The sequence below is a fragment of the Desarmillaria tabescens genome, assembly GCF_030435595.1.
Source record: "Desarmillaria tabescens strain CCBAS 213 chromosome Unknown EV420scaffold_14, whole genome shotgun sequence".
NCBI classification, from domain to species: Eukaryota; Fungi; Basidiomycota; class Agaricomycetes; order Agaricales; family Physalacriaceae; genus Desarmillaria; species Desarmillaria tabescens.
In genome coordinates this window covers 508,759-530,777 of record NW_026848313.1, presented here as the reverse complement: position 1 = coordinate 530,777, position 22,019 = coordinate 508,759, and the positions used below count along the sequence as shown (strand labels likewise).

General features: G+C 48.1%; 9 protein-coding genes across 9 annotated transcripts; 5 read left to right on the top strand and 4 right to left on the bottom strand.

Moving 5' to 3' along the window:
* Positions 1-8: 8 nt before the first annotated feature.
* EV420DRAFT_1537095 (uncharacterized protein) lies at positions 9-1,560 on the top strand (the record flags this gene model as incomplete). Its single annotated transcript, XM_060472917.1, has 6 exons — positions 9-318; positions 364-909; positions 958-995; positions 1,046-1,110; positions 1,162-1,286; positions 1,336-1,560. The coding sequence occupies 6 exons, from the start codon at positions 12-14 to the stop codon at positions 1,491-1,493; spliced, it is 1,239 nt and encodes a 412-aa protein (XP_060331861.1). The 3' UTR covers positions 1,494-1,560.
* Positions 1,561-2,518, top strand: EV420DRAFT_1537088 (Shr3 amino acid permease chaperone). Its single transcript, XM_060472916.1, has 4 exons — positions 1,561-1,622; positions 1,673-1,897; positions 1,951-1,998; positions 2,050-2,518. The coding sequence occupies exons 1-4, from the start codon at positions 1,574-1,576 to the stop codon at positions 2,298-2,300; spliced, it is 573 nt and encodes a 190-aa protein (XP_060331860.1). The 5' UTR covers positions 1,561-1,573; the 3' UTR covers positions 2,301-2,518.
* EV420DRAFT_1537086 (LETM1-like protein-domain-containing protein) lies at positions 2,519-4,710 on the bottom strand. Its single transcript, XM_060472915.1, has 6 exons — positions 4,286-4,710; positions 4,085-4,228; positions 3,899-4,033; positions 3,371-3,850; positions 3,125-3,319; positions 2,519-3,076 (listed from the first exon to the last, which is right to left on the bottom strand). The coding sequence occupies exons 1-6, from the start codon at positions 4,649-4,651 to the stop codon at positions 2,540-2,542; spliced, it is 1,857 nt and encodes a 618-aa protein (XP_060331859.1). The 5' UTR covers positions 4,652-4,710; the 3' UTR covers positions 2,519-2,539.
* Positions 4,711-5,609, top strand: EV420DRAFT_1537084 (uncharacterized protein). Its single transcript, XM_060472914.1, has 3 exons — positions 4,711-5,175; positions 5,226-5,288; positions 5,337-5,609. The coding sequence occupies exons 1-3, from the start codon at positions 4,795-4,797 to the stop codon at positions 5,499-5,501; spliced, it is 609 nt and encodes a 202-aa protein (XP_060331858.1). The 5' UTR covers positions 4,711-4,794; the 3' UTR covers positions 5,502-5,609.
* Positions 5,610-6,139, top strand: EV420DRAFT_1537082 (uncharacterized protein). The gene is made up of 3 exons (XM_060472913.1): positions 5,610-5,734; positions 5,787-5,943; positions 5,993-6,139. The coding sequence occupies exons 1-3, from the start codon at positions 5,627-5,629 to the stop codon at positions 6,034-6,036; spliced, it is 309 nt and encodes a 102-aa protein (XP_060331857.1). The 5' UTR covers positions 5,610-5,626; the 3' UTR covers positions 6,037-6,139.
* Positions 6,140-8,216, top strand: EV420DRAFT_1629076 (uncharacterized protein; the record flags this gene model as incomplete). The annotated part of the gene is made up of 6 exons (XM_060476079.1): positions 6,140-6,338; positions 6,413-6,726; positions 6,777-6,990; positions 7,039-7,546; positions 7,606-7,901; positions 7,949-8,216. 6 exons carry the CDS (start codon positions 6,140-6,142, stop codon positions 8,182-8,184), a joined length of 1,767 nt encoding a protein of 588 aa, XP_060331856.1. The 3' UTR covers positions 8,185-8,216.
* On the bottom strand, positions 8,172-10,992 carry EV420DRAFT_280484 (FAD binding domain-containing protein). The gene is made up of 13 exons (XM_060481520.1): positions 10,722-10,992; positions 10,610-10,665; positions 10,447-10,558; positions 10,374-10,397; positions 10,283-10,324; positions 10,154-10,231; positions 9,628-10,099; positions 9,280-9,579; positions 8,957-9,230; positions 8,824-8,904; positions 8,674-8,772; positions 8,507-8,624; positions 8,172-8,453 (listed from the first exon to the last, which is right to left on the bottom strand). The coding sequence occupies exons 1-13, from the start codon at positions 10,833-10,835 to the stop codon at positions 8,304-8,306; spliced, it is 1,920 nt and encodes a 639-aa protein (XP_060331855.1). The 5' UTR covers positions 10,836-10,992; the 3' UTR covers positions 8,172-8,303.
* A 1-nt stretch (position 10,993) lies between these two features.
* On the bottom strand, positions 10,994-14,052 carry EV420DRAFT_280899 (RabGAP/TBC). The gene is made up of 9 exons (XM_060481521.1): positions 13,693-14,052; positions 13,512-13,641; positions 13,223-13,462; positions 13,105-13,172; positions 12,952-13,055; positions 12,511-12,901; positions 12,308-12,450; positions 11,840-12,258; positions 10,994-11,785 (listed from the first exon to the last, which is right to left on the bottom strand). Exons 1-9 carry the CDS (start codon positions 13,887-13,889, stop codon positions 11,093-11,095), a joined length of 2,385 nt encoding a protein of 794 aa, XP_060331854.1. The 5' UTR covers positions 13,890-14,052; the 3' UTR covers positions 10,994-11,092.
* On the bottom strand, positions 13,973-16,961 carry EV420DRAFT_1674973 (fungal-specific transcription factor domain-containing protein; the record flags this gene model as incomplete). Its single annotated transcript, XM_060479138.1, has 14 exons — positions 13,973-14,644; positions 14,698-14,917; positions 14,965-15,004; positions 15,060-15,159; positions 15,211-15,436; positions 15,492-15,572; positions 15,624-15,834; positions 15,887-15,965; positions 16,017-16,035; positions 16,086-16,227; positions 16,384-16,544; positions 16,597-16,697; positions 16,760-16,793; positions 16,831-16,961. Coding segments are annotated over 14 exons (2,133 nt in total), but the record flags the coding sequence as incomplete, so codon positions are not given.
* Between the last annotated feature and the right edge of the window lie 5,058 nt (positions 16,962-22,019).

The following is a 22,019-nucleotide window of genomic DNA, read 5'->3' as shown; positions in this document are numbered from 1 at the left end:
GCCGGTCACTGATGCCTTCCCTTCATGATACCTCTAGCGCAGCGTACAAAAAGGCGCAACGCCAGCACCAAAAGACAACAAAGAATCGAAACAATGCAGTTGATGCAGACTGGACACCATTTAGGGCTGCTGAGAAGATGTACAAGGCGCGGTTTCCCCCTCCCAGCCTCGCCAATGTCTTGGACCTAGCTACTTTAGACGAAGCAAGATCAAAGGAAATCGAGGCTGGGGTTTGGGTCGGACGCTCGGAAGCCGTCGAATTTAGAGAAATCAAGCTCAAGGACGCGAGAACGGCATATGCGATACCATCGATACCTGGTCAGTGCACGTTCAAAGTGCTGTCGAGTGCTAATGCCTTTGCAGGTCTTGTCATTCTTCCGTCTTTTCTGTCGCACAAGAAGCAACAAGATCTCATTCGTTGGTCGCTATCTACTCAGGCGCGACATCCCAATCCGACGAATCTGGATACTCACTACTTTCTCCCGGAAGAGGGCCTTTGGAATGTACACGAAGATGTGGTAGTGCAACCACGACCCGCGGGCCCTTCATCTGCGCCTTACGAGTCCACTGGGCCCCGACAGCTGATAAACAATACCCCAGCAAGCACTGACAACTTTAAAACCATGGTAGAAACACCCAAACCTCCTCCAACTCCATCAGTGACTGCCCAGCCGCTTCCATGTTCCCATCTTCTGCGCAAACTACGATGGGCAAATATTGGGTGGTTCTACCACTGGGGAACGAAGCAATATGACTTTGCAAAGGGTAAGGAACCTGTTGACGATGTTTTGAGCGATGTCTGTAAAGAGGCTGTACGAATAATTGACTGGGACGAAATATATAATGCTTCGGATGAGCTAGAGTGGGGTGATGAACAGCTTTCTTGGAAGTCGTGGAACGAGAGTTATGGTGTGTGACTGAGTTATGATTTTGCTCAATGACGCTCATGTCCAGCAGAGCCAGACGCTGGCATTGTGAATTTCTATCAGACCAAAGTGGGTACTGATCTCCTTCATAGTCAAGTCCTTGACCAACTCTCTTTCAGGATACCTTGATGGCCCATGTCGACCGGTCTGAAGTATGCGCTACTGCTCCACTAGTGTCCATATCGTACGTCCTGAATTCCACCCTGCTTAGCACGTCTAAGTTGCCTTTCCCTAGTCTTGGTAACGCAGCTGTCTTCCTGATTGGAGGACTAACACGGGACACTGAACCTGTACCGATTCTTCTCCGATCTGGAGATATCGCTATCATGTCTGGTCCTGCCTGTCGAAGGGCATACCACGGTAAAACTTGGACCTATCCAGCGCCAACAAGTATACTGACCACCGACAGGCGTCCCACGTATACTAGATGACACACTCCCACCACATCTCTCTGATTCTGGAGATGAGGATTGGGCACGATATGCGAGCTACATGAGTACGACGCGGATCAACATAAATGTTCGACAAGTGTTTCCTCGAGATTTTGTTCCCGCGATATTACCATAATTAGTAATTAATTGAAAATAGTAAAGTGAATTTATAGAAATCACATGTAAATTTGAACCTCTGGGTTAACTGAAGCAGCGATGGGGTTACGGGCGAGTATCGTTGTCTGTGTGACCAGTTTTCTTCTCGGTGCGTCTAGTATATGCCTGTAAATTACCAGTATCCAACCCCCCATCCAGGCCAGCTCTTCACTCACTGGATTGCCGACGCCCTCACCCTCTGGAAATCCCCAGTCACTGACGAAAACCTATGGATCGCTGCAGCCTATTACTCTATTCTCACAAAGGCGCCCGTTGAGATGTACTACGCCATGGCTCTCACCGTTCTCACCGGTGCAGTCACTATCCTCCTCAGCCTCAGAGACGGCGAGGCCGGAAATCTTATGTTCGACGGCGGGAGTATATGTGAGCGCCAGTGCCTCCAGCTCGCGTTGGAATACTCTGACTAGTGCTTGTAGTTTTGTTTGGCACCACGATAGCCATGTACCTATACTCTGTGATACCAGGTAGCGCCTTCTCATTGCTCGCTCCCAACTCATAGTAACCCTCCCTGCCAGTCGTATATTCTAGCTTCACCTCCCTGCCTTCCCACGAACTCACCGACGCCTTCCCTGTCTTCCTCCGCGGCGCTACCCTCGACCTGGCGTCGAGCAACCTCATCTGCAGCGTCGCCCTCACCGGTGTCCTTGCCCTCCAAGCAGGCAGATTCTGGGCAGAGACATACGATGTCGACACAGAGGTTGCCGCAGAAAGTGACACAGAAGGAACACGCTCTCGTGCAAAAACACCCATCCCAGTTCCCAATTAACGAACAATCATCTTTTTAAAATTTTATGGCACGACTTTGGATGTATTATTGGAGTGCTCTCATCACTATAATATACGGTGGATATCTGCTATCATTCCGTCCTTCCTAGAACTCGTTACCCCGAATGTTTGTTTGTGCCTTGTTTCTGCTTCTCACACGTCGCGTCTAGGCTTGACCATTATAGGATACTACAGCAGTATTACTTGAATACATAAGTATAACCAGTCTAAATTCCGCCTCTAAGCTTCCTGCACAATATCCTCCTTCCGCGGCTTTGAATTTTTGAGCTCTCCAATCAGTGTCTGTGCCTCGTCGTCCACTACAATACCTAGGCCCTCTTCCCTCACCAGCCCAAGTACATGCTCCAACTCCACAAACCCATCCTTGTCCACGTCGAGCTTCTGGATCACGGCTTGGCCAACTTCGTCGTCAGGCTTGTGCTTTATCACGGCCAATGCCTTTTCGAGATCTGCCACGGAAATTCGCCCTTGCGCATCGGCAGAGATCATCTGTAAGGAGCTCCCTACTCGCGAATCGTAGTCTTGCATCCGAGAATCAATCTTGGTGAGCATAGTCCGTATACGCTTTGTCAGTGCGCCAGAAGGTGACTTGGGATCTTCTTCGGCTAGTAGATTTTCTTCCATCAGTGCTCTCAGTTCGTCCCGTTCCTTCAAAACACTGGATTTTGCCGACAGGACAGACAGCGCTTCTGCAAGTTCCTTTAATTGTTCAGAGGTCATACGAGCATCCTCCGACTCGATGCCTTCCGGCATAAGCTAAGCATGATTAATATTATTTCACACAGGATACAACGATCAACTTACTTCAGAATCAGGAAGAAGTGCGCGGGCAGTTTCCGCTTCAAGTTCATCAGCTTCTCTCTTTGCACGACGCGCATCTTCCTCTTTTTGCTCTTGCTCTTCTTCGTCCTCAATGAGTTCCTCTTGTTGTTGCAGGACTTCAAGTTTCTGTTTATAGCTAGCCTTTTCAGAATCAACCTCCAGCTCGGCTTCGTTCAACTGTAGACCCCCGTAAGCACAAAATTCGAGTAGATGTGATGGTAAACATACCAGGTTATCGGGTAGACCACTTAAGACGCTCTCCAAACTCTTGATAACATTCGTCTTTCCATCCTCGTTCTCACCAGCCTTTCTATCAAAATGGAAAGCCCTTCCCAGAACGAGGAGAACACCGGAAACTCTGTTGTGCAGATGCAAATTGATCCAGGTCGTAAGTTCTTCACGTAATCTTGCAGGAGAAACGCCCGAAGTACGGATACCGCGCGATTGGCAGGCTGCCTGAAGCTCTGCGGTGGAGAGTTCATCGACGCCTTCCGATTCAATAAGCTGGTCATCACGACGGATATGCAAAAGCCGTGATCGAATAGCGCCTCGAAGGAAGTTGTCCGTTCCAAACGCGTTCAAACCCATGTACCGACACATCGAGACGAGTTGAGGACGAGAAAGATTGTCGAGGGTGAGGTCGTCGTCAAACAGTTTGGCTACGTTGATGATATCTGTGGCAGATGGTGACTCGCCAGTGGACCGAACCTAAAAGAATTGAGCACAGTTACGCCACAAGTCCATTGGATTTCGCACCTTGCGGAAAAATTCTTTGAATGCTTCGCTGCCTACAATATGTGCATTGGCCTTCAAACCCGATTCACGCAACGTCTCCTGAAGGAACTTGGCCATTTCGAGTCTAACACGGAGTAGCTTGCGTTCCTTTTCTTGCTGGAATCGTCTGTTAGTCAAAGAGTGGTGTGCAGCTTAAAAGCTACGTACAGCAGCAAACTTGTCCTCGAATGTAGAGGGCAGCATGTTGGGGAAGAGCTTGAGAGCGACAGGGAGAAGCAGTTCCATGAACGGCACGATAATGAACACAGCGAACGGTACAAGCCGGAGGAGATCTTGGGTTGTACGTTTGAGCTGGAGCACACAAAGTCAGAAAATTACTCTTCATAAGATTATTGACAGATAACATACCTGCCTCCGCTCACGCCTCGTCAAAACCTCTCCATGCAGGATTTTCCACTGCAGCCTCGCTGAAATACGGACCTCGGAGACGAGAAGCTTGGAGCCGTGCCAATAGTGGGCAGCCTCATGCTTGACTTTTTTCCATACGCGGGGTAGTAGCGGGCCTTTGGGCGTGTCCTTGACGGGTGGACTGGGCTTTACCGTTGAAGGGGTCGGTGGTGGTTGTTCGGGCGATTTCGTGCTCTGTAGACGACGCGAAGAAGGGGCGACACGGAGATATATGCGGGGAAAGACGGGGCCTGGATGTATGCGCAGGAGATGGCTATAGGAACGGGCGAGCAAGGCAGGCGAAGCGCGGGGAAGCCATAGAGACATATGGTAGTAGGTCAGCCAACGACGAACCAATGAATGGCGTCGAGTTCAACGGCACTCAATTTTTTGTATGACGTCGTCTCTCGGCGTACCCCAGGTATTATCAGAAAATAAATAATCAACAATTAACTTTTTCCTTCTCTACCATGCAAACTCTTCGTCGACTCGCCTACTGTACACCGCGTTGTTCGCGCCAGTTTCGACATTTCAGTGATGGCCCGTCATCGTCAAGCATTCCGTGGTTCGTCGACCAAGAGGCATCTGTGCCGAAGCCACAGTTGTCTAGTTCTGCTCCGCCCATCCCATCCGATGCTCCAGAGCCCGTGAAAGAGCTCTACTCAAAGCTTGCGCCTTTGCCTCATCTCGATTCATCCTTTTTGACTGTGGAGAGACCCAAATTGCCCATTCCGGGGCCGCCTCTTCCTTACCGGTTACCCCAAGGACGGAGGAGACGCGGAGGAACAAATGCTGGCGAGTCTGCGTATGATATGCCTTATGGTCTTTGGAGTTGGATTGTCATTGCTCAGGTGAGTAGTCGTGATTCTGAGGGTCGATACGACATTGACCACGGAACCAGGTGAAGGAGGGAACAGAGAACAGAGGTGCAATCGAATCGGTTGTTCGTGTCGTAAGAAAAACAGTGGGTGCCAGTACTGCTTGGCTTGTTCTACAAACTAATTATTTGCAGTTGCTTGAAGTTAAACCTCCGCTACCCATACCGCCAAATCTCAAGGGAAGAATGCTGAACGAATGGGCCATGATAGATGCTGGTGACTTCGCTGTCCATGTACTGAGCCAGACCGTTCGAGAACGATACTTCTCGAACGCGGATAAACCATATTACCACCTTTAATTTATTTCTTTTGCGGTCGCCTGACTATCGATGCGTCATATGTGCGTCAGCCCAGGCGTCATGTTCCGCTGAGGTCCTATATAGAGGCCTCCGCAAGACAATTTTGGGCACAGCTAACTTTCACAATGACTTTAACCGATTCTTCATTAGGCGCTAAAGGCGTCGACAAGCATCCTACGGTTGCAAAACCAACTGGTTCATCGAACATGTCCAGTAAAATGGACACCAAATTTGTACCGTCTTTTTCTCTGTGTATTGGCTGAATGTGGCTCATTGTGTTGGCAGGTCTCTCATCCCATGAAAAAGGCGCATCATACTCACTTCAAGGGCGACCGACAAGCTGCCCGTGCCATGAGGCAACTAGCCGGTGTCATTGAAGCACGCCCAGGGATCATAGAGTCAACACATATTGCTCCTTTGAATGATGACCCCAACATGAATGGTGCATATTGTGGTTTTATCCATTCTGCATACTCACAAGCTAACCTTAGATGACGCTTGGAAAAGCATCGGTCGCACGACAGAGAAGGCGTAAATGTATGATTCACGCCCCTGAAGGAATAAATAATTTCGATAATAATTATTAAATACAAAAGTTTTGTATTTGTATCACAAATATTGTAACTTGTTTCTCCACCATGTCGAGCAGAGCAGGCGGTCTATACGGCGGTATCCAGTTTTCGTCTGGCACCACTGTACCAGCTTCTGCCTCTCAGCCAGCTTCTACATCTTCTGCTGTCGAACAAAAGGATAACGAACCAACGCCACAGCCGGTAGCCGTACCAATACCACAAGCAACACCTGCAGTCGCGCCCGAAGGCGCAAAATCTACAGCCGGTACTCTTTATCTACTACGCCCTTGACTGTTTAGAGCTTCTTATTGAAATGCTCCCCTTGTTCTTATGATAAAGGGTGGTCCGCTGCCCTTGCATTCGCGCCTGTACGACGAAACCAGCAAAAATCGAAACCAGCAGCGCCAAGGCTCCCAGCAGGCGCAGCTCTCGCAACAGCCAATTCCGCAACAGTCTCGTCTTCGGCGGTTATCTTTGCCCCACCGGTTTTGGTCGAGCCACCCAAGCCTTCGGAGCCCGTACAAGAACCCGCCCCGACGCAGGGAGCATGGGGGAAGAAAGTCAAGCCCCCTTCGATGGTTTTGGAGGAAGATGTCAACGGTTTCAGAGCCGCTGGACAAAAGAAGAAGGGTGGGAAAGGCAAAGGCAGAAAGGTGCTCGGTTTCAGACTCACTTTTTCTTTCCAATCCTCACTTTCCCTCAGCATAAAAACCAACCAGTCGTAGCTGTCTGGGATCCGATGGAGCCATATGATCTCCTAAAGCCAAACGACTACAACGAGTTCAAAGTCTGGAGGCAGAAGGAAAAAATTGAGAAGCGAGTACGTTTAGCTGAGCAACACCGTAAGCGAGGACGGAGCAGCGATTATACGGACAGCGATGGCGGATCGTCCGAAGATGAGCGGCCACGTAAAACTGGTATGTTCACTTGCCCAAGAAGCGCACTTGGTTCGATCTGTTCAACAGGTCGGTACGAGGAACATTATGACCACTGGTCCCGAGCCGATGATGAGAAACACGGTATCGGGCGTCCTGACCCACCAGTGGCTCTCGTCGATAAGAACACGACAGGCGATGAAGCATACCAGCGCCGACTCGCCTTGTCGAGACCTCAGCCACCTCGAGCGCCTTCACCATCTCGGAATGACGACATTCCAGTTCCTGTTGCCCCCGCACCTCCTCCTGTGACTGAAACAGGTGATGAGGCGTATCTCCGACGCCTGGCAATGAGTAGTCGTCCGCCAGTGCCAGTACCAGCGCCACGTCCTCCTTCACCACCTCAACTAGCGTACAATCCTTTCGCCCCACCGTCTGTTCCACCACCACCTCCAGGTCCCCCGGCAGCAGCACTTCAAGCTTCGATAGACGAAAAGGTCAAAGCTGCTGCAGCGATCGCTGCGCGCTTAGGTGCTTTAGCTAGTGCTACACCAACACCATCTACACCCCCTGAAGAATCAGCAGGGTCATCAAAGCGGCAAGCCGTATCTATTTTTTCACAGGGATACAGTTTTACTGAATGAATTGGATTTCTAGACCTGACCCTCACGGGTTTGCCGCGCGACTGATGGCCAAGTGGGGTCACAAGGAGGGACAAGGTTTGGGCGCAGACGGCTCTGGAATCGTGAATGCATTAGCTGTGGAGCAGATGAAAAACAAAGGTGCAAAGGGCGTTGCCGCGGCGTCCAATCGGGGTCGAATTATCAACGACAATGAAGATGCCAAAACGAGAGAAGACAGGGAACGGTTTGGATTACCGAGCAGGGTGATGGTGCTCACGAATATGGTTAGTCCTGAGGATGTCGATGACGGTGATCTAAGAGAAGAAATTGGTGAGTCTGTCTGGAATGCCGAGCGTGGCGGTGACTAATAAATGCAGGCGACGAATGTTCCAAGAATGGGACAGTAGAACGGGTATTGGTCCATCTCGTGAACCCGTCCCCTCCTAATCCAGCAGATGCAGTACGCATTTTCGTTTTATTTGCTGGTCCTGCAGGAGCATGGAAGACTGTACGCGAGATGGATGGGCGGTATTTCGGTGGCCGATCCGTTCGTGCTCGATACTTCCCTGAAGCACAGTTCAACCGACTTGATCTTGATGGGCCTTTGACATAATTTTCTGGCTTCTTTTTTTGTTTTACGACTTGTATTGCTTTCAATGTCAATAAAATATATCCGAAAGGCAGTCATGCAATTGCAGAGTCAACGAGCCATAGCAAAGTAAAAAAAAGTTCCTAATACACTCGCTTGAATGGTGGTACAGGCTTGCATTCATTTTCGTCTAGCGTGGTGTCAATGACGCGTCGGTATGTCAGTTCGACATCTGGTTTGTCCACGTCACGCTGGAATGACAAGGTGTGCTTCATCCACTTCTCGTCATCACGCTAAAGGAAATCATGTCGGACATCTTCATCAACAAGGTGGAAAGAACACGTACATCAGGGTAATCTTCGCGGGCATGAGCACCGCGCGATTCCTTTCGAGCTGCTGCAGAAGTGATGGTCTGGATTGCACATTGAAGGATGTTCCGTAGCTCAAGAGTCTCAACTAGATCTCTGGAAGGAGTTCAATATATACATGAGGTATAGATGGCGAGTGACGTACGAGTTCCAGATCATGCTCCTGTCTTTGATTCCGACTTGGCTAAAGGTTTTGTAAATCTCACTGACTTTCTTAACGCCTTCGTCCAGTGATTCCTGAGTTCTGCAAGTCATTTAACATAGCGCCGCATTACAAATATGTAAGCAGACCAACCGGAACACAGCCGCATCAGTCTGCATGGCCTTTTGGAGATCAAGACGAATTTTGGCAGTTGGTACAGGTCCATCCGAGTTCCTGTGACCAGATTCAAGATTCAATAAGCAAACACCAAGAGAACATTCTTTACCTAATCTTGTCCAGATATTCAATACTCTCAATGCCTGCCTCCTCGGGAATAGCCTTGTGGGGTGTTCCAGGCGTTAACGTTTCTTTGATGTGATGTGCGCAAGCCCGCCCGAAAACGACGATGTCCAGAAGCGAGTTGGCGCCCAAACGATTAGCACCGTGAACCGACACGCATGCCGCTTCACCAGCAGCATACAATCCAGGAACCACCTTGTCATTGCCGTTTTCATCGATAGTGAGAACCTCGCCCGTGTATTTCGTCGGTATGCCTCCCACTAATAAGGACAATAAGAAGAGATGTTCTGAATCTGCGGTAGCACTCACTGTTGTAATGGACAGTTGGAAGGACAGGAATGGGTTCCTTAGTAACATCAACACCAGAGAAGATAGCTGCAGTCTCGGAGATACCGGGTAATCGCTCATGAAGAACCTCGGCAGGGAGATGGCTCAGTTGCAAGTAGATATGATCTTTTTCGGGTCCAACTCCTCGTCCTTCGCGAATTTCGACAGTCATACTTCGGGAAACGACGTCACGAGATGCAAGATCCTTTGCGGTGGGTGCATAGCGCTCCATGAACCGCTCACCCTCCGAGTTCAGTAGGTAACCTCCCTCCCCGCGGGAACCTATGAGACGTTTATAGGAGTCCATGTACTAAAGTGAAAAGGTCTGACCTTCCGTGATGAGGCATCCGGCACCATAAATACCAGTAGGGTGGAACTGGACAAATTCAAGATCTTGAAGGGGAAGGCCTGCTCGCACAACCATACCGTTACCGTCACCAGAGCAAGTATGAGCACTTGTGCAACTGAAGTATGCACGACCGTATCCCCCTGTGGCCAAAACTGTCTTGTGGGCTCGAAAACGGTGAAGAGTACCATCTTCCATATTCAAGGCAATGACACCAACACATTCGCCGTCCTGCATGATGAGATCCAAAGCGAAATATTCGATGAAAAAGTTGGTGTTGTGACGAAGAGATTGTCCGTAAAGCGTGTGGAGAAGCGCATGCCCGGTTCTATCCGCAGCGGCAGCACAACGATAAGCTTGCCCGCCCTTGCCGAATTTCAATGACTGTCCTCCAAAGGCGCGCTGATATATCTTGCCCTCCTTGGTTCTAGAGAATGGGACCCCAAAGTGTTCCAGCTACCGAAAAACGGTGAACATTTCAGGCAGCATATGACTTGATGTCCAGCATACCTCAATAACAGTACTAGGTGCCTCGCGGCACATATAGTGAATGGCATCCTGATCACCGAGCCAATCAGAGCCTTTCACCTGCAAGAATAATGAGCATATTAAGCGGTTGACATATACGATTTTTCTTACTGTGTCATACATGTGCCATCGCCAATCATCTTCTGTCATATTCTGCAACCAAACATTAATACGAACTTGCGTGCATTGGATTGAAACGTACACCAAGCGCAGCATTGATACCACCCTGACCGACGGTAAGAACCGGACGCATGTGAGACCAAGAGACCACCTACCTGGGCTGCTACAGTATGGCTTCGCGTCGGGAAAAGCTTGGTGATACATGCAGTGTTGAAGCCAGCTTCTGCCAGACCAAAGGCTGCCCTCAACCCAGCACCGCCAGCACCTCTGAGATCATATAAACGCGGGGATCCAGGGTGACATGTGGGGAAGACTCACACAACGATGGCGTCGTATTCATGTTCAATAAGAGGGTAATTCCCCGACGACCACGACTGCAAAAGTCTCGTTCATAGGGTATTGAGGAGCTCTAAGGACATGCTAGCCATACCTTGACCTCCTCAGCCTTGACAGGGTTGGTAGCAACGACCTTCCTGGCGACAGCAGACGAATGAAAGGAACGCTGAGAACGTAGAAAAGATTTGGTGAGACGCCTGCTAAGCATGGTGGGCGGTGAGGACAAGGGAAAGGGGAACGCCCGAACGAGATGGACGTGGGTTGGAGAATGTCTGCTCCGATCGTGACGAGCTCTCCCGACCAGGACCTCGACCAATCACATCCCCGTGATTTCTTTCGGCTTTCGGCTTTAATAACTTCCAAGCGAGCCACCTGCCTGCGTAAGACAAATGTATATGGTAAGTCTACAAAGTTCTAAATTATCCTACACTATTGTTACTTCGATCCAATATCACAGTGTTTTCGTCAATGCAACGCCCCCAACGGATCTTGCAACACTTCGGACGCCTTATCTCGTCGACCGTCAAGTGCCGATCTCGGTATTGTCGTTGAAGTGGGGGGTGGAGGTCGAGGCAATAACGTCTCGGGTAAAGAGGAAGTAGACGAAAAGTTTGACCGGGTATAGTTCCAAGGTGCTAGCCGGGCAGGGTTGGTGTTCTGGCTCAAAGATGACGACATAGGTCCAGCTGGCGGCATACTGGCAACCGGCAAAGGGCGCGACCCTTTCCCTCTAGCAGGGTTGGGTTTAACTGGTGTAGGTATCTTTGGTTGGAGAACCTCAACAGCATCAGCCTGCTTTGTCTTCTCCTGTCTCCGGTTGGCAATCTGCTCTTCACTGTACAGCCTCTCCTCTTCAATATCCGTTGACTGGCTGATCAGAATATCTCTGACATACGAAAGGGACTCGATGGCTTGCCGTCGCTGCTTTTTTAGGCGCTCTGCGTTCGTCTGATCTTCATCCTGAAGTAGAACATCGACAATCCATCCCAAAGAATCGCCGAGTTTCTTGTTCACCATATGAAGTTCGGATAATTCTTTTTCCATCTCAAGCCGTGACCGATGCTCCCCAGGTGGCCGTTCCCCTATATTCTCATCAGTCATTTGGTATGCATTGGCCGGCGCGCGCATGAGCGATGAAGCAATTTCAGGAATGTTGCGCTTTATATACATGGACAGTCAGAACGGATGGTACAATAAGTAATCATGTCTTACCTTTAGTTCTGACACAGCACTCATTAGAGTCTTATTGATCCCCAAGCTTTCGCCTCTTTCTAGGATTCCACGAGCAAGCATCTCAGGAAACCCTAAATTTTGAGACGATTGCTGTCGGACGTGTCCTTGAGCCACATTGCCATTCCCAGAGGCCACCGAAGTTGAAAGTGGTCTATTTCGAGTAGACCGCCTGCGAGGAGCGGGCGGTGTTTCTGGTACGTCTATCGCGATATTCAAGAGGTTGCGATTTTCAGACACCAATAGAACACCAGTAGAAGGTGTTGGGGACATTTGTAAAGCCAGTGCCTGCCGTACTAACAAGCTTGTTGGATGCACTGGGGAGCCATATTCGAATGAGCGTAACACTGACGGATAGCGTAATAGGACAGTAAGCTGGGTGGAGTAATCGGATGGCAACACTGTAATATATCACTGTCAGCGAGAAAACGCAAGGTGACGCCAACTCACATTCATTGCGGATACGTATTAACATTGCAACACAGATCCATGGAGCCAGATCAAAGGATGGATCACACGCGAAGAGGGCATCCCATAATTTCATTGCATCTGGGAGACTAAATTCCCGTGTAAACAAAAGCCTCAGCCACCGACTGCCAGGAGACTGTGCTATGAATATTCAAAAACTCTGGGGTTATTTAACCTGAGCTTACATTCCGTAAATTTGTGGTTCTATGCCGGTTGTTTGGAGCCGCTGCCATAGATGTGGATCCGTTGTCCGTAGGAAATTCGCTTGTATGTTGTTGCACGTCTGAACAATGGGTGGTACGTAGGGTTTTAGATCGACAGCTCCTTCGGGAATATGTAAAAGGACATGAGAGGGTAGTGGGGATCGTCCTTTCGCGTCGACGGGGGGCTCTTGCCACTCATACCATCGAGAGGTAGATTGCATGACTGCGTCGAAGAGACACCAAGCATCGGCTGCAACCCAGGGCTTAGAACACATTTCGTGTACTTTGAAATCGTGAACGTATTCCTGATCGTCTTCGGATATTGAATCGTATTCGACAGCGTAATATAGCGGTGCCAGTAACTCGTGCATACCTGAACACAGCAGTCAGGTAGAACGTTGAGAGCGTTCAAGCTGAAGTCACCTTGTCGATAGCCTATGGTTGGATGCATGACAGAGTAGATAAAGAGAATATTAGTTAGCTGAGCTTGCACATCTGGAAGTCGAAAGAAATCAATTTCGGGAAACCTAAATACCACCTCAGTTGAGCAGATAACAAGTATCAGCTACGACTCACGTTCGCTCAACGTCTTGTAAAATCGTTTTCCGCAGTTCGACGGAAGCAAACCACTCTGTCCAAGGATTCTGTCGTATCATTTGAGAATGTTAGCAAAAATCCAGGATGCATAACGTACTTCTGTATGTAAACTTAGAGGGTTATTCCTATCCAGGTTGACTTCCAGCCTAGATTCACGCTTTGGCGATGGTAGTGACCCCGGTAGGGCGAATCCGTCTTCATAGCTTCCATCCGGTGCTCGCATCTTCTCCAGTAACAACGCCGCATACTGCCTTCGAGTTTCACGCAAAGAATCAAGCAATGGAGAAGAATCTGCCTCGATTAATGCTTTGAGGGGTTCGCTTTGTACAAGGAAGAGCTATGATGCAGCTGAGTCAGATTATTGATGAAGGTGGATTCAGGCGCACCTTCCATGCAATGCTCCGCCCAGGAACCTCCAGAACATCGTCAGAGAATGGAAATAAACGGTCCGCTAAAGAGGCATCCTTAATCTTCGCAAGAGATGTGCCAGAACTAAACAGATTGTGAAACGCCTTTCTGTGGCGCTGAAGTCACTACGAAAACACTCTATCAAGAGAATAAACGGACTCCACCGATTCAATTCTTGCTTTCGAGGTGCTCATGCCTGCGACTGCCGGCCTCGCAGATGTATTCGACAAGAAGAAGCGGATAGAATGCGAAATGTATTTACGGTTGTTGTCTGACGTAAGTACGGTGAATTCGAGAAGTTCAATAGAAGTGAAATTTCTTGTACATGAGTAAACTACAACAGAGAGATTAGACATATAACAATATAACGGCTACACAGCAAGGAGACAGCAAGTATTTAAACGACATGATTAAAAGTAGAGTAATAGAGGTGATCCACAGCAGACCTGCAACAGTAATATACAGTGCTAAGTGCACACACACAACGGAGAAATATAACGATGTGAAATTACGCCGGAAACAATCAATGTCTCCAGCCCGGGCTACTAAACTGAGACCAGTTATTGTAAAGCGCAGTTTCTTGCGTCGCCCAGCTTGACCCACCCCAGGAAGTCTGCCAACTTTCTGTGTCATATGTCGTTATAGGAACATCTTGAGATACTGCCCTCACTGACATTGGGAACTGTAGATCAGCATCAATTGCGTATGATGAAAGTCGATTGGCCATACCAAAATTGCCCAAACTAAAATCCATATCCGTTTCGCGGGTACGATGAGATACGGTGTCCCCCGACTCTGTATTAGCGCCCGGAGGAGACTCTGAATACCGGGTATCGGGCCAAGAAAATTCATTCTGCGGCAGGACTTGAAAATCCCCACCGCCATACGATAATTCTAAATTATGATCAGATTCGGGGTAGGCTGGGGTGCGAAGGTGGGGGATGTTTTTTGCCATTAAGTTGGCTAAGAACCGGGAATATAAAGCAGGAGTATGACGGCCGTCCAGGGCCACTTTATCAGACGCCAAAACTCTGATGAGTTTATTGACGCTGTATATAATTTCTTCTTGAACTTCTTGCGAGAGGAGCGGCAAAAACTTGGCTCTTAGAAGCTAAAACCTCCGTGTCATCAGAAGGGAAGCAACAATGAATACAGAATCCTTACATTAACCAGGTAAGCTGCTGCAAAAGAAACATAAACGAAGTTCGCTTCCATCGCATAGCGCAGATGTCCGGTAGGATAAAGTCGTTCCACCGTTATCTGAATGACAGATCGTGCAGCATCAATGGACCGTGTTAGCACCTCTGAGTCTCGAGAGAGTCCAGATTTTGCAGCATGCTGAAAACCAACAGCTAAGACCACTAATCTCAGGTACGCGGTAATCCTGATTCTCGTTCAGCAAGCAAAACTTAGTCGAAAATTGGGTCCTACATATGGGTAGTGCTCCCACGATAGGCGCATATCTGGAGGGCTAACACTCGTAAGGTTGAATAGCCATCGGACATTGAGAAGATGAACAGACTTACGATTATAACTGTACTCCTCGTCGTAGCGACTAACCCAGCGACGTAATTCTTGCTCAAGACTTTCTTCTGTCTCTATGGCGGCTGCAACAATATCGAAGCCCTGCACAAAATTCCTATGAAATGCCTGAGATAAGATACACAGATCACCTACATCGCGGATCCGTTGTCGTAGATTTCCTTCGCCAATGCGTTTACGCCATTGAGCCATGATCACAATTATTTGCACGTAAGCGCAAAGGTGAACATCGAAAGGTAAATTTCCGCGTGAAGCCTTGTACCAGCCCTCAGAGTGCACGGCCATATGATCGTCTAAACTAATCATTGGAATTTTCCCGAACTGTATGGAATGTGAACCGTCAGCGCAGAAGCAATTAAGCCTGTGTCAATAGCCACGTCAGTCAACGAACGCAGGCACCGGGAAAGAATACGTACCATGTTCTGGTCCTGTTCATAGACTCGCGCTCACTACACCGTGGCGGTGGAGGTTTATTAAGCCCTAATTCTAAGGCCATGCTGTGACCGATTATGAGAGGTCGAACGTCCGTTAGAAGGCCTGGAGCATACCGTATGGCTACACCCATCAACAGCCATCGGCGATCTTCTTCCCACTTCTTCCTAGGAGCAGCATAAACGGCCATTATGAGGTAGGCTTGACATATATCGACACTCTTAGTGCCATCTACCAAAGACTTTCCGGCTGCGTCGCGCGCAAAATCTTGAGCTAGGTAATATAACTCTGGTTGTAAGTGGTGATAACGAGAAGCGGTAGCACAAACTGTTGACAGTATTGAGGGTGATCGCCAAAGATAGATCGAAAGAGTACGCACTAACGGTGAAAAGAAATGGGCTAGTCCATATCAGCGACTCGGGAGTATGAAGCTCTGGGTCGAGAATGGAGAAAAAGGGCTAATCAAAGGCATATAAGCATTGTAACTGCTATCGAGAAGTGAGGCGAACATTAATTCTCTCGAAATAGCTGGTGAATATTCAGGACATGAACGTGTCTTATACGGATAAACAACGCACAGATTAAACAGCGTCCGAATATCATCCGGTGTAAGGCAGCAGTACTTGACGATATCGGGAGGTGCTGAGTGAGCTATCTCGTGTTTCTGTCCGTGTACTTCGGTGAAAGGTGTTTTAGAGATTAAATATCCTTCTTCGACGACTGATTCCTACCTGGGGAAAAGGATTGTAAGATATGTTCGGTCGGACTATCTCCGCCAAACGATAATTCGAATCTATCAGGACGATGGGTATACTTGGAAGCTGCTGAGGCATGCTCAATGATGCTTGAAAAAGTGTGATCGTGTGATAAACCTACTGCTGAGGTCAGACGTGCGGTTTGCTGCGAGGTAATCCACATGCGCCCGAGACATCCGATCCCGGATTCTATTGTCAGCCTTGAGTTTGTCGAACTGCAGAAGCAAGGCCTGAATTTGGTGATCTTGGCTGACTGCTCTCGCCTGCAGATCCTCGTGGGTGCTTTGTTGCGATAAGTGAACAAGTGTTAGACATAAAAAAAACAATAACGTACGGGGCAGGTTTCCGTTTCTTACGCGTTCGAGGGACGCACTCATAGTTCCCAGCTTGGCACCTTTGACAGGCTGTTTCGCCTGAGTTGAATTCACATCGAACCTGATTGGATATTTTGAGTAACTAGAACAATAGTAACTGAAAGTCAAAAATTGAATGCAGACCTTCAACGACTTGCAATGAACGCAAGCACCGGAGCTGGGGGAGTGGGGTGTAAGTGAAAGCTCGCGCCAACATATTAGAAACGTACGCTTTGTTATAAGAGACGCGAGAATTTCGACGAGAGGATTCAGCCTCCGGCTGCTGCTCGTCAGATTCCTGGCTACTGTGCTCGCGACCAAAAAAATGGAAGAGAGTATTATCAACTGGAGAAATACTAGCGTTCAGAGCGTCTGGGGCGCCTTCCGTCTTCATTAGGAGGAACGGTGGGTATGATGGAAAGAGACGACATTGAGCAAACGGCGTTATATGCCGATTGGATGGGGCAGAAGCAGTTGCCCTTTCGGGCGGCTTCTTCCGGGCATCAATGCATCAATTCGTACATAAACAACACGTGAATGATAACCGAACGGCATTTTCGGCAACTTGTACTTAAACCGCATTTGCCTTGACAGCAGGTTCCATGCTCCAGTCCAGCATTTGAAGTAACAAAATCTCTCACACTTTCAGGTGCCTATACAAATGTCAATCTCAACAGAATCCTCAGTGTGACGGTGTCACTACTGATCTTGCACCCAAACTATCGGGCCTCACTAGTTCCCTGGGAATTCCGTAGTAGAACCCCGAGCTTCACGGCTGATGGCGGATTTGGAATGAGCTGAGTTCAGACAATACACTCATCGTATAGCTCATTAGAATGTCATATTTGCCTTAGAGAAATGTCGTAATGACCTGCAATAAGAAATTTTATAAACTTTTGAGTTCTAAGGGCATATATTGGTGGAAGACTCAGACGAACTTGAAGACATCGACTCCTCCTTTGTCAGCAACTTACCAATACTCCGATGCCCTCGAACAAAAGCCGAGCCTGGTTTTTATAGCTTCGTCATCTACGTTGCGGTAAATCAATCAAGGTCCACCAACTATTTCGGCATAAAGGCTGTATAGTAACCTTTTACCATGACAAAGGTGCAGTATCCGTCTGGCAATTGTGAAGTCAGCGGTGGAGAGACGGCGAAGCTCGTGTGAGTGAATCGTTCCTAAAATGCAGTTCAGTTTCCGTTTGCTTCAGAATCCGATCCATTGTGGCGTTAAAAAGTAACCTCATAGAAAAATAAACTTATCGACTCAATGCAGGACTCGTTACCGCGTGTCAACCTTAACGCCCTAACACGCGTTTTCCGGATCCGCCGAGATTCTCGTATGCTTTTCCCGGCCCGGTGTGCCGATAATGCATTCAACTTTGTTCAACTTAATCAACTCTTTCAGAGTCCTGCGGAGTTGCGCTGAGAAGCGGCATCAATCCATCCTGTTCGACGGGAAAGGCTCCATGAATCCTTGTATAGAGAAACGTACGTTTGCGTGCGGTCCGATTCGGGGTGCTATGATCAAGTGGGAGAGACTCGGTGTGATATGATCAGGTCAGGCTCGGAGTGGGGGACCGATGCTTAGCTTAGACTATGTTCAGCCAATAAACTGGACATAGAAGCAATGCGACATTTCAGCAGCAGGTGCGTGTTTTTTGTCGAAGAACCGCAAAAGATCAGCTGCTTAATTGAATACGTCCGTGTCCTGGTTTCTAGCCATTCGCTCGACTCGAGGATTTCTCCGTATAATGATGGCCGCCAAAAATGCTAATAGTCTCGCTCTCACCTTCCCTGGCTGGATTCTACGTCATATTTTCGGATACTTCGCGGCTAGCACTGGCAGTGCCATTAGTGCCTAGCCTATGTTCATTGCCAGCTTGGAGGCGATTGATCACGAGAAACGTGCGCTTCTCTGTATAGCAAATACTAATGCAAGCGCCGAAGGTATGGGAGGATGAACTTGGCGAACATCTTGGGAATACCAGCATGATTTCTTTGAATAACACTCAGTATTAATGCACAGTTTCATTATCCTGGCTGACTGCAATCGGACCTTATTACATGACCCCACTTTAGCGACGCACCTCATGTGAGCCGCCTGTCAATCTCGTATTCTTAGACTAACCCTTCGCATAGCTTGGCTACAACACAAAACTCATCCATAAATGCCAAGGGCGACGTACGTACTCTTCCCACACATTCTAATCGACGTATTTCTCCGCTCTGGGATCCAACAACCTAGACTGGCGGCCTGAATTTTGCCTGTTTAGAAGTGCTCCTGTTTTACGGACGTCTTCAAAGCGTCCTTTCATTCATTGTCTTATTCCACAATTCAATGCCTGATGTCAGTTCCTTTGGCTTTTGCTGTGCTTCGCTTTTCATCGTTCTCACGAAGGCGATCGTTCTGATGGCCCATTCTTCATACAGACGCTGACGACTCAATTGCCTTCTAGTGGGTTGTTGAATGTGCCTCCCGAAAGTGTTCCGCGCATCAAAATTTCGCATCCGCTGACCTATTTGGGAAACCGGTAATAATTCTGGAATTGCTCCGACAAACTTCTCCTGACAACCTTCGGACCCCGACCCTGCCACCCTAAAGGTACGACCGAAACGTTATCTGCCCCTGCTTCTAGTGCGTCTTGAGTACCACTGATGCGTTTCATGTGGTAACGTTATTTCTGTCGTTAGAAAATTTCACTGCTGAAGCCAATAAGGTCAATGGAAAGCTGGTGGTTGGCGTGGTGACTCACTTGACCTTTTCCATTTCTGTCCTCGCTACCGATCTGGTAAGATATCGAAGCTTCGCGCTTTGTGTTCTCTTTAACTATATCATGATGGCCTAATGACATTAGAGCGATTGAAAGCCTTCGGATACACAGCGGAGGACATCAATCTCAGGATCGAATCATGTTCACCGAGAACATTAGGTCTGTTTTTGTTTTTGCTATCCTAGGCGCCGTCGGCCCGATATACCAGTCTGTTGAACACCGGTGCATATAATTTTCCGTGTTCGGATCCTTTGCTTTCAATTGGCTGTCTAGCTTTCTCATCAGTATTAAATACTGGGCACGGATGGGTCACGATATTCAACTCTTCTGAGCGCCTGAATCAGTAAAAAAAACTGACATGGCAGGTCTCGTCATAGCTCATGTGCATCCTACAATATAGCCCGGCCCCGTAGATAAGGTTCTTTTCTTCATCAATGACTCGATGTTGGATTCACTTCATCAGGGTCTCCAGCTTTGTCAATCTTCTCGAAAATCTTTGATAGAGATCCTCGGGCGGTGGCCGGTGAGTACTGATGTGTGCTAGGTGGCCAAGAAGGCAATGAAAACTAGAACCCCACTTTTTGTGATGTCGTCTGGCTACTCTTTTCATTGTACGAATATAGGACGCATATATTGCATACCCGCGCCTACGGCATGTGAAATCGGACGGGAAGTGCTGGAGGGCTCCTTTTATCACTGGAGGGCATCCAGTTCTACTACAGTGACAGCGTTGGTCTTACACAGTCTAACGAACTATTATGTGATTTACCTGTTCTGTTGTCCTTTCTAGATGCCACTATGATATCGAATTCTTGAAATATTTCCCATACACACTCGACTTCCCTGCTTTCTGTCTGCAAAATTGTCTCCATTCAAACCAGTGAGTAAGCATAAGCCTCTCTGGTCACCAGGATCATTCTCTGCGTCTCGTGCTAAGGGGTCTAGTGGATTAACCTTGATGCAAAGTTCTCCTCATAATCTTCACTAAGAATATCCGTGTAGTGGTTAGTTGCTTGGAAATCAAATGCTAATAGAACCGTCATGCAGGACATCCTCGTGGTCTAGCCTGCTTCTCCGGGACTGCCATTGCTAATTCAGTTTTGAACCTTGCTTATAGGTTTTTGCCGGATTGAATGGATGATTCACGCCCGCGCCGAGTGATCATTCCAGGTTAAAACTTCCTTCTCTCCTTCCAGTGAAACTATATCAAGGACAAGTGCATCAATAGTACTCAGATATGGCATGATTCTCGGACCATCCGCGAACGACGTGAAAGAAGACGGTGACAGTTTGAGCGCTAGATATTCTCCCTCCTCGGATTTCTCGGAATCTTTTGCCAAGATTGCACTCTTTCGAGTCGATGGAATCAAAGATACTTCTACCCTTGAAATTTTTTCCCTATCGGACCTCAACTCGCTCGAAGAGGACGTACACCGGACAGAATAGAGACGACCTAGACAAAGAAAGTCTAAACCTTTGTTCTGTACCTGGGGTACTTGTCGCTGAGTCGGATGCCGAGTTCACCGTGTGTTAGCTCCGGGTAGACAACAGTGTAGCACTGTCGCGGCAGGAGCTCTGAAGTGCAAGAGAAGTTCATTTAGTCGACGGCCATCATCGGGGACTCCGTGAATTCGACGACGTTCAATCTTCGTAAGACATTGAGTTGTTTCAAGTTTTTTTCAGCATTTGACGAACCATCCTATAGCGATGAAGATGAAACAACCACTCTCCGATCGATCATATAATGCATAACTTGACGCTGGCAGTTGCTCAAGAAGTCAATCTCCGCCTCAGAACCAGAAGGAGGGCTACTACGTAATTTGACAGGCTGTAGGCTCCAATATTCAGTACCCAAAATACTACGGTCATCTTGAGATTCCTTAAGATCACCTAAAGAGGTTGAATCTTACTACCTTCATTATAGTACAAAAAAAAACCACAGAAAGCACAGAGTAGATGCTACATACAGGAGTACCTTTCACGCGACAGCATTAGTCCCCTAGAGAACAACGAATCCTTCAAGGTTTAATGCTGTCTTACTAACAAGACATCAGTATACTCGATCATGGAGGAATACTGTGCCGGGCGCAATGCGATGACTTATAAACCGGAGTTTCATGGCCAGAAAATATTTTATTCGACAGATGGTGGGGTCCAGGCCTTTTACGCATGACGTTATCTTATGTCACTGTATCATGCAATAGCATCAGTCGCGCAACTGCCACAAAATTGTGGCACACTTCGCGATATATATATAACCTCTGTCAAAGGAGAGAGAAAATCCGACTTTCCGGTAATTAGTTACCTGCAGAAAACAGTGATATTACGTAGTATGGCATTGAGAATGGGGAAACAAGCTTGGCAGGGTACCCCGCAGTCCCTGGCCCTCTACGATCCTAGGTCTTCCTTCCTTCCCGCGACAAGAGAGGCACAAAAATTGAGGATACTATCTGTAGCAGCGAATCATATAGCTCAAAAAGTCCTACAAACAACCACACCTTGAACAACACCATATCACTGTAGTGAGGAGAGGAGGCAGTGAGTATCTATAGGAAGTCGGAATAATCAACCCGAGGATAAGTATGCAATATTATGGAAAATTTTATCCTTGGTCATGTTTGCTTCACTAA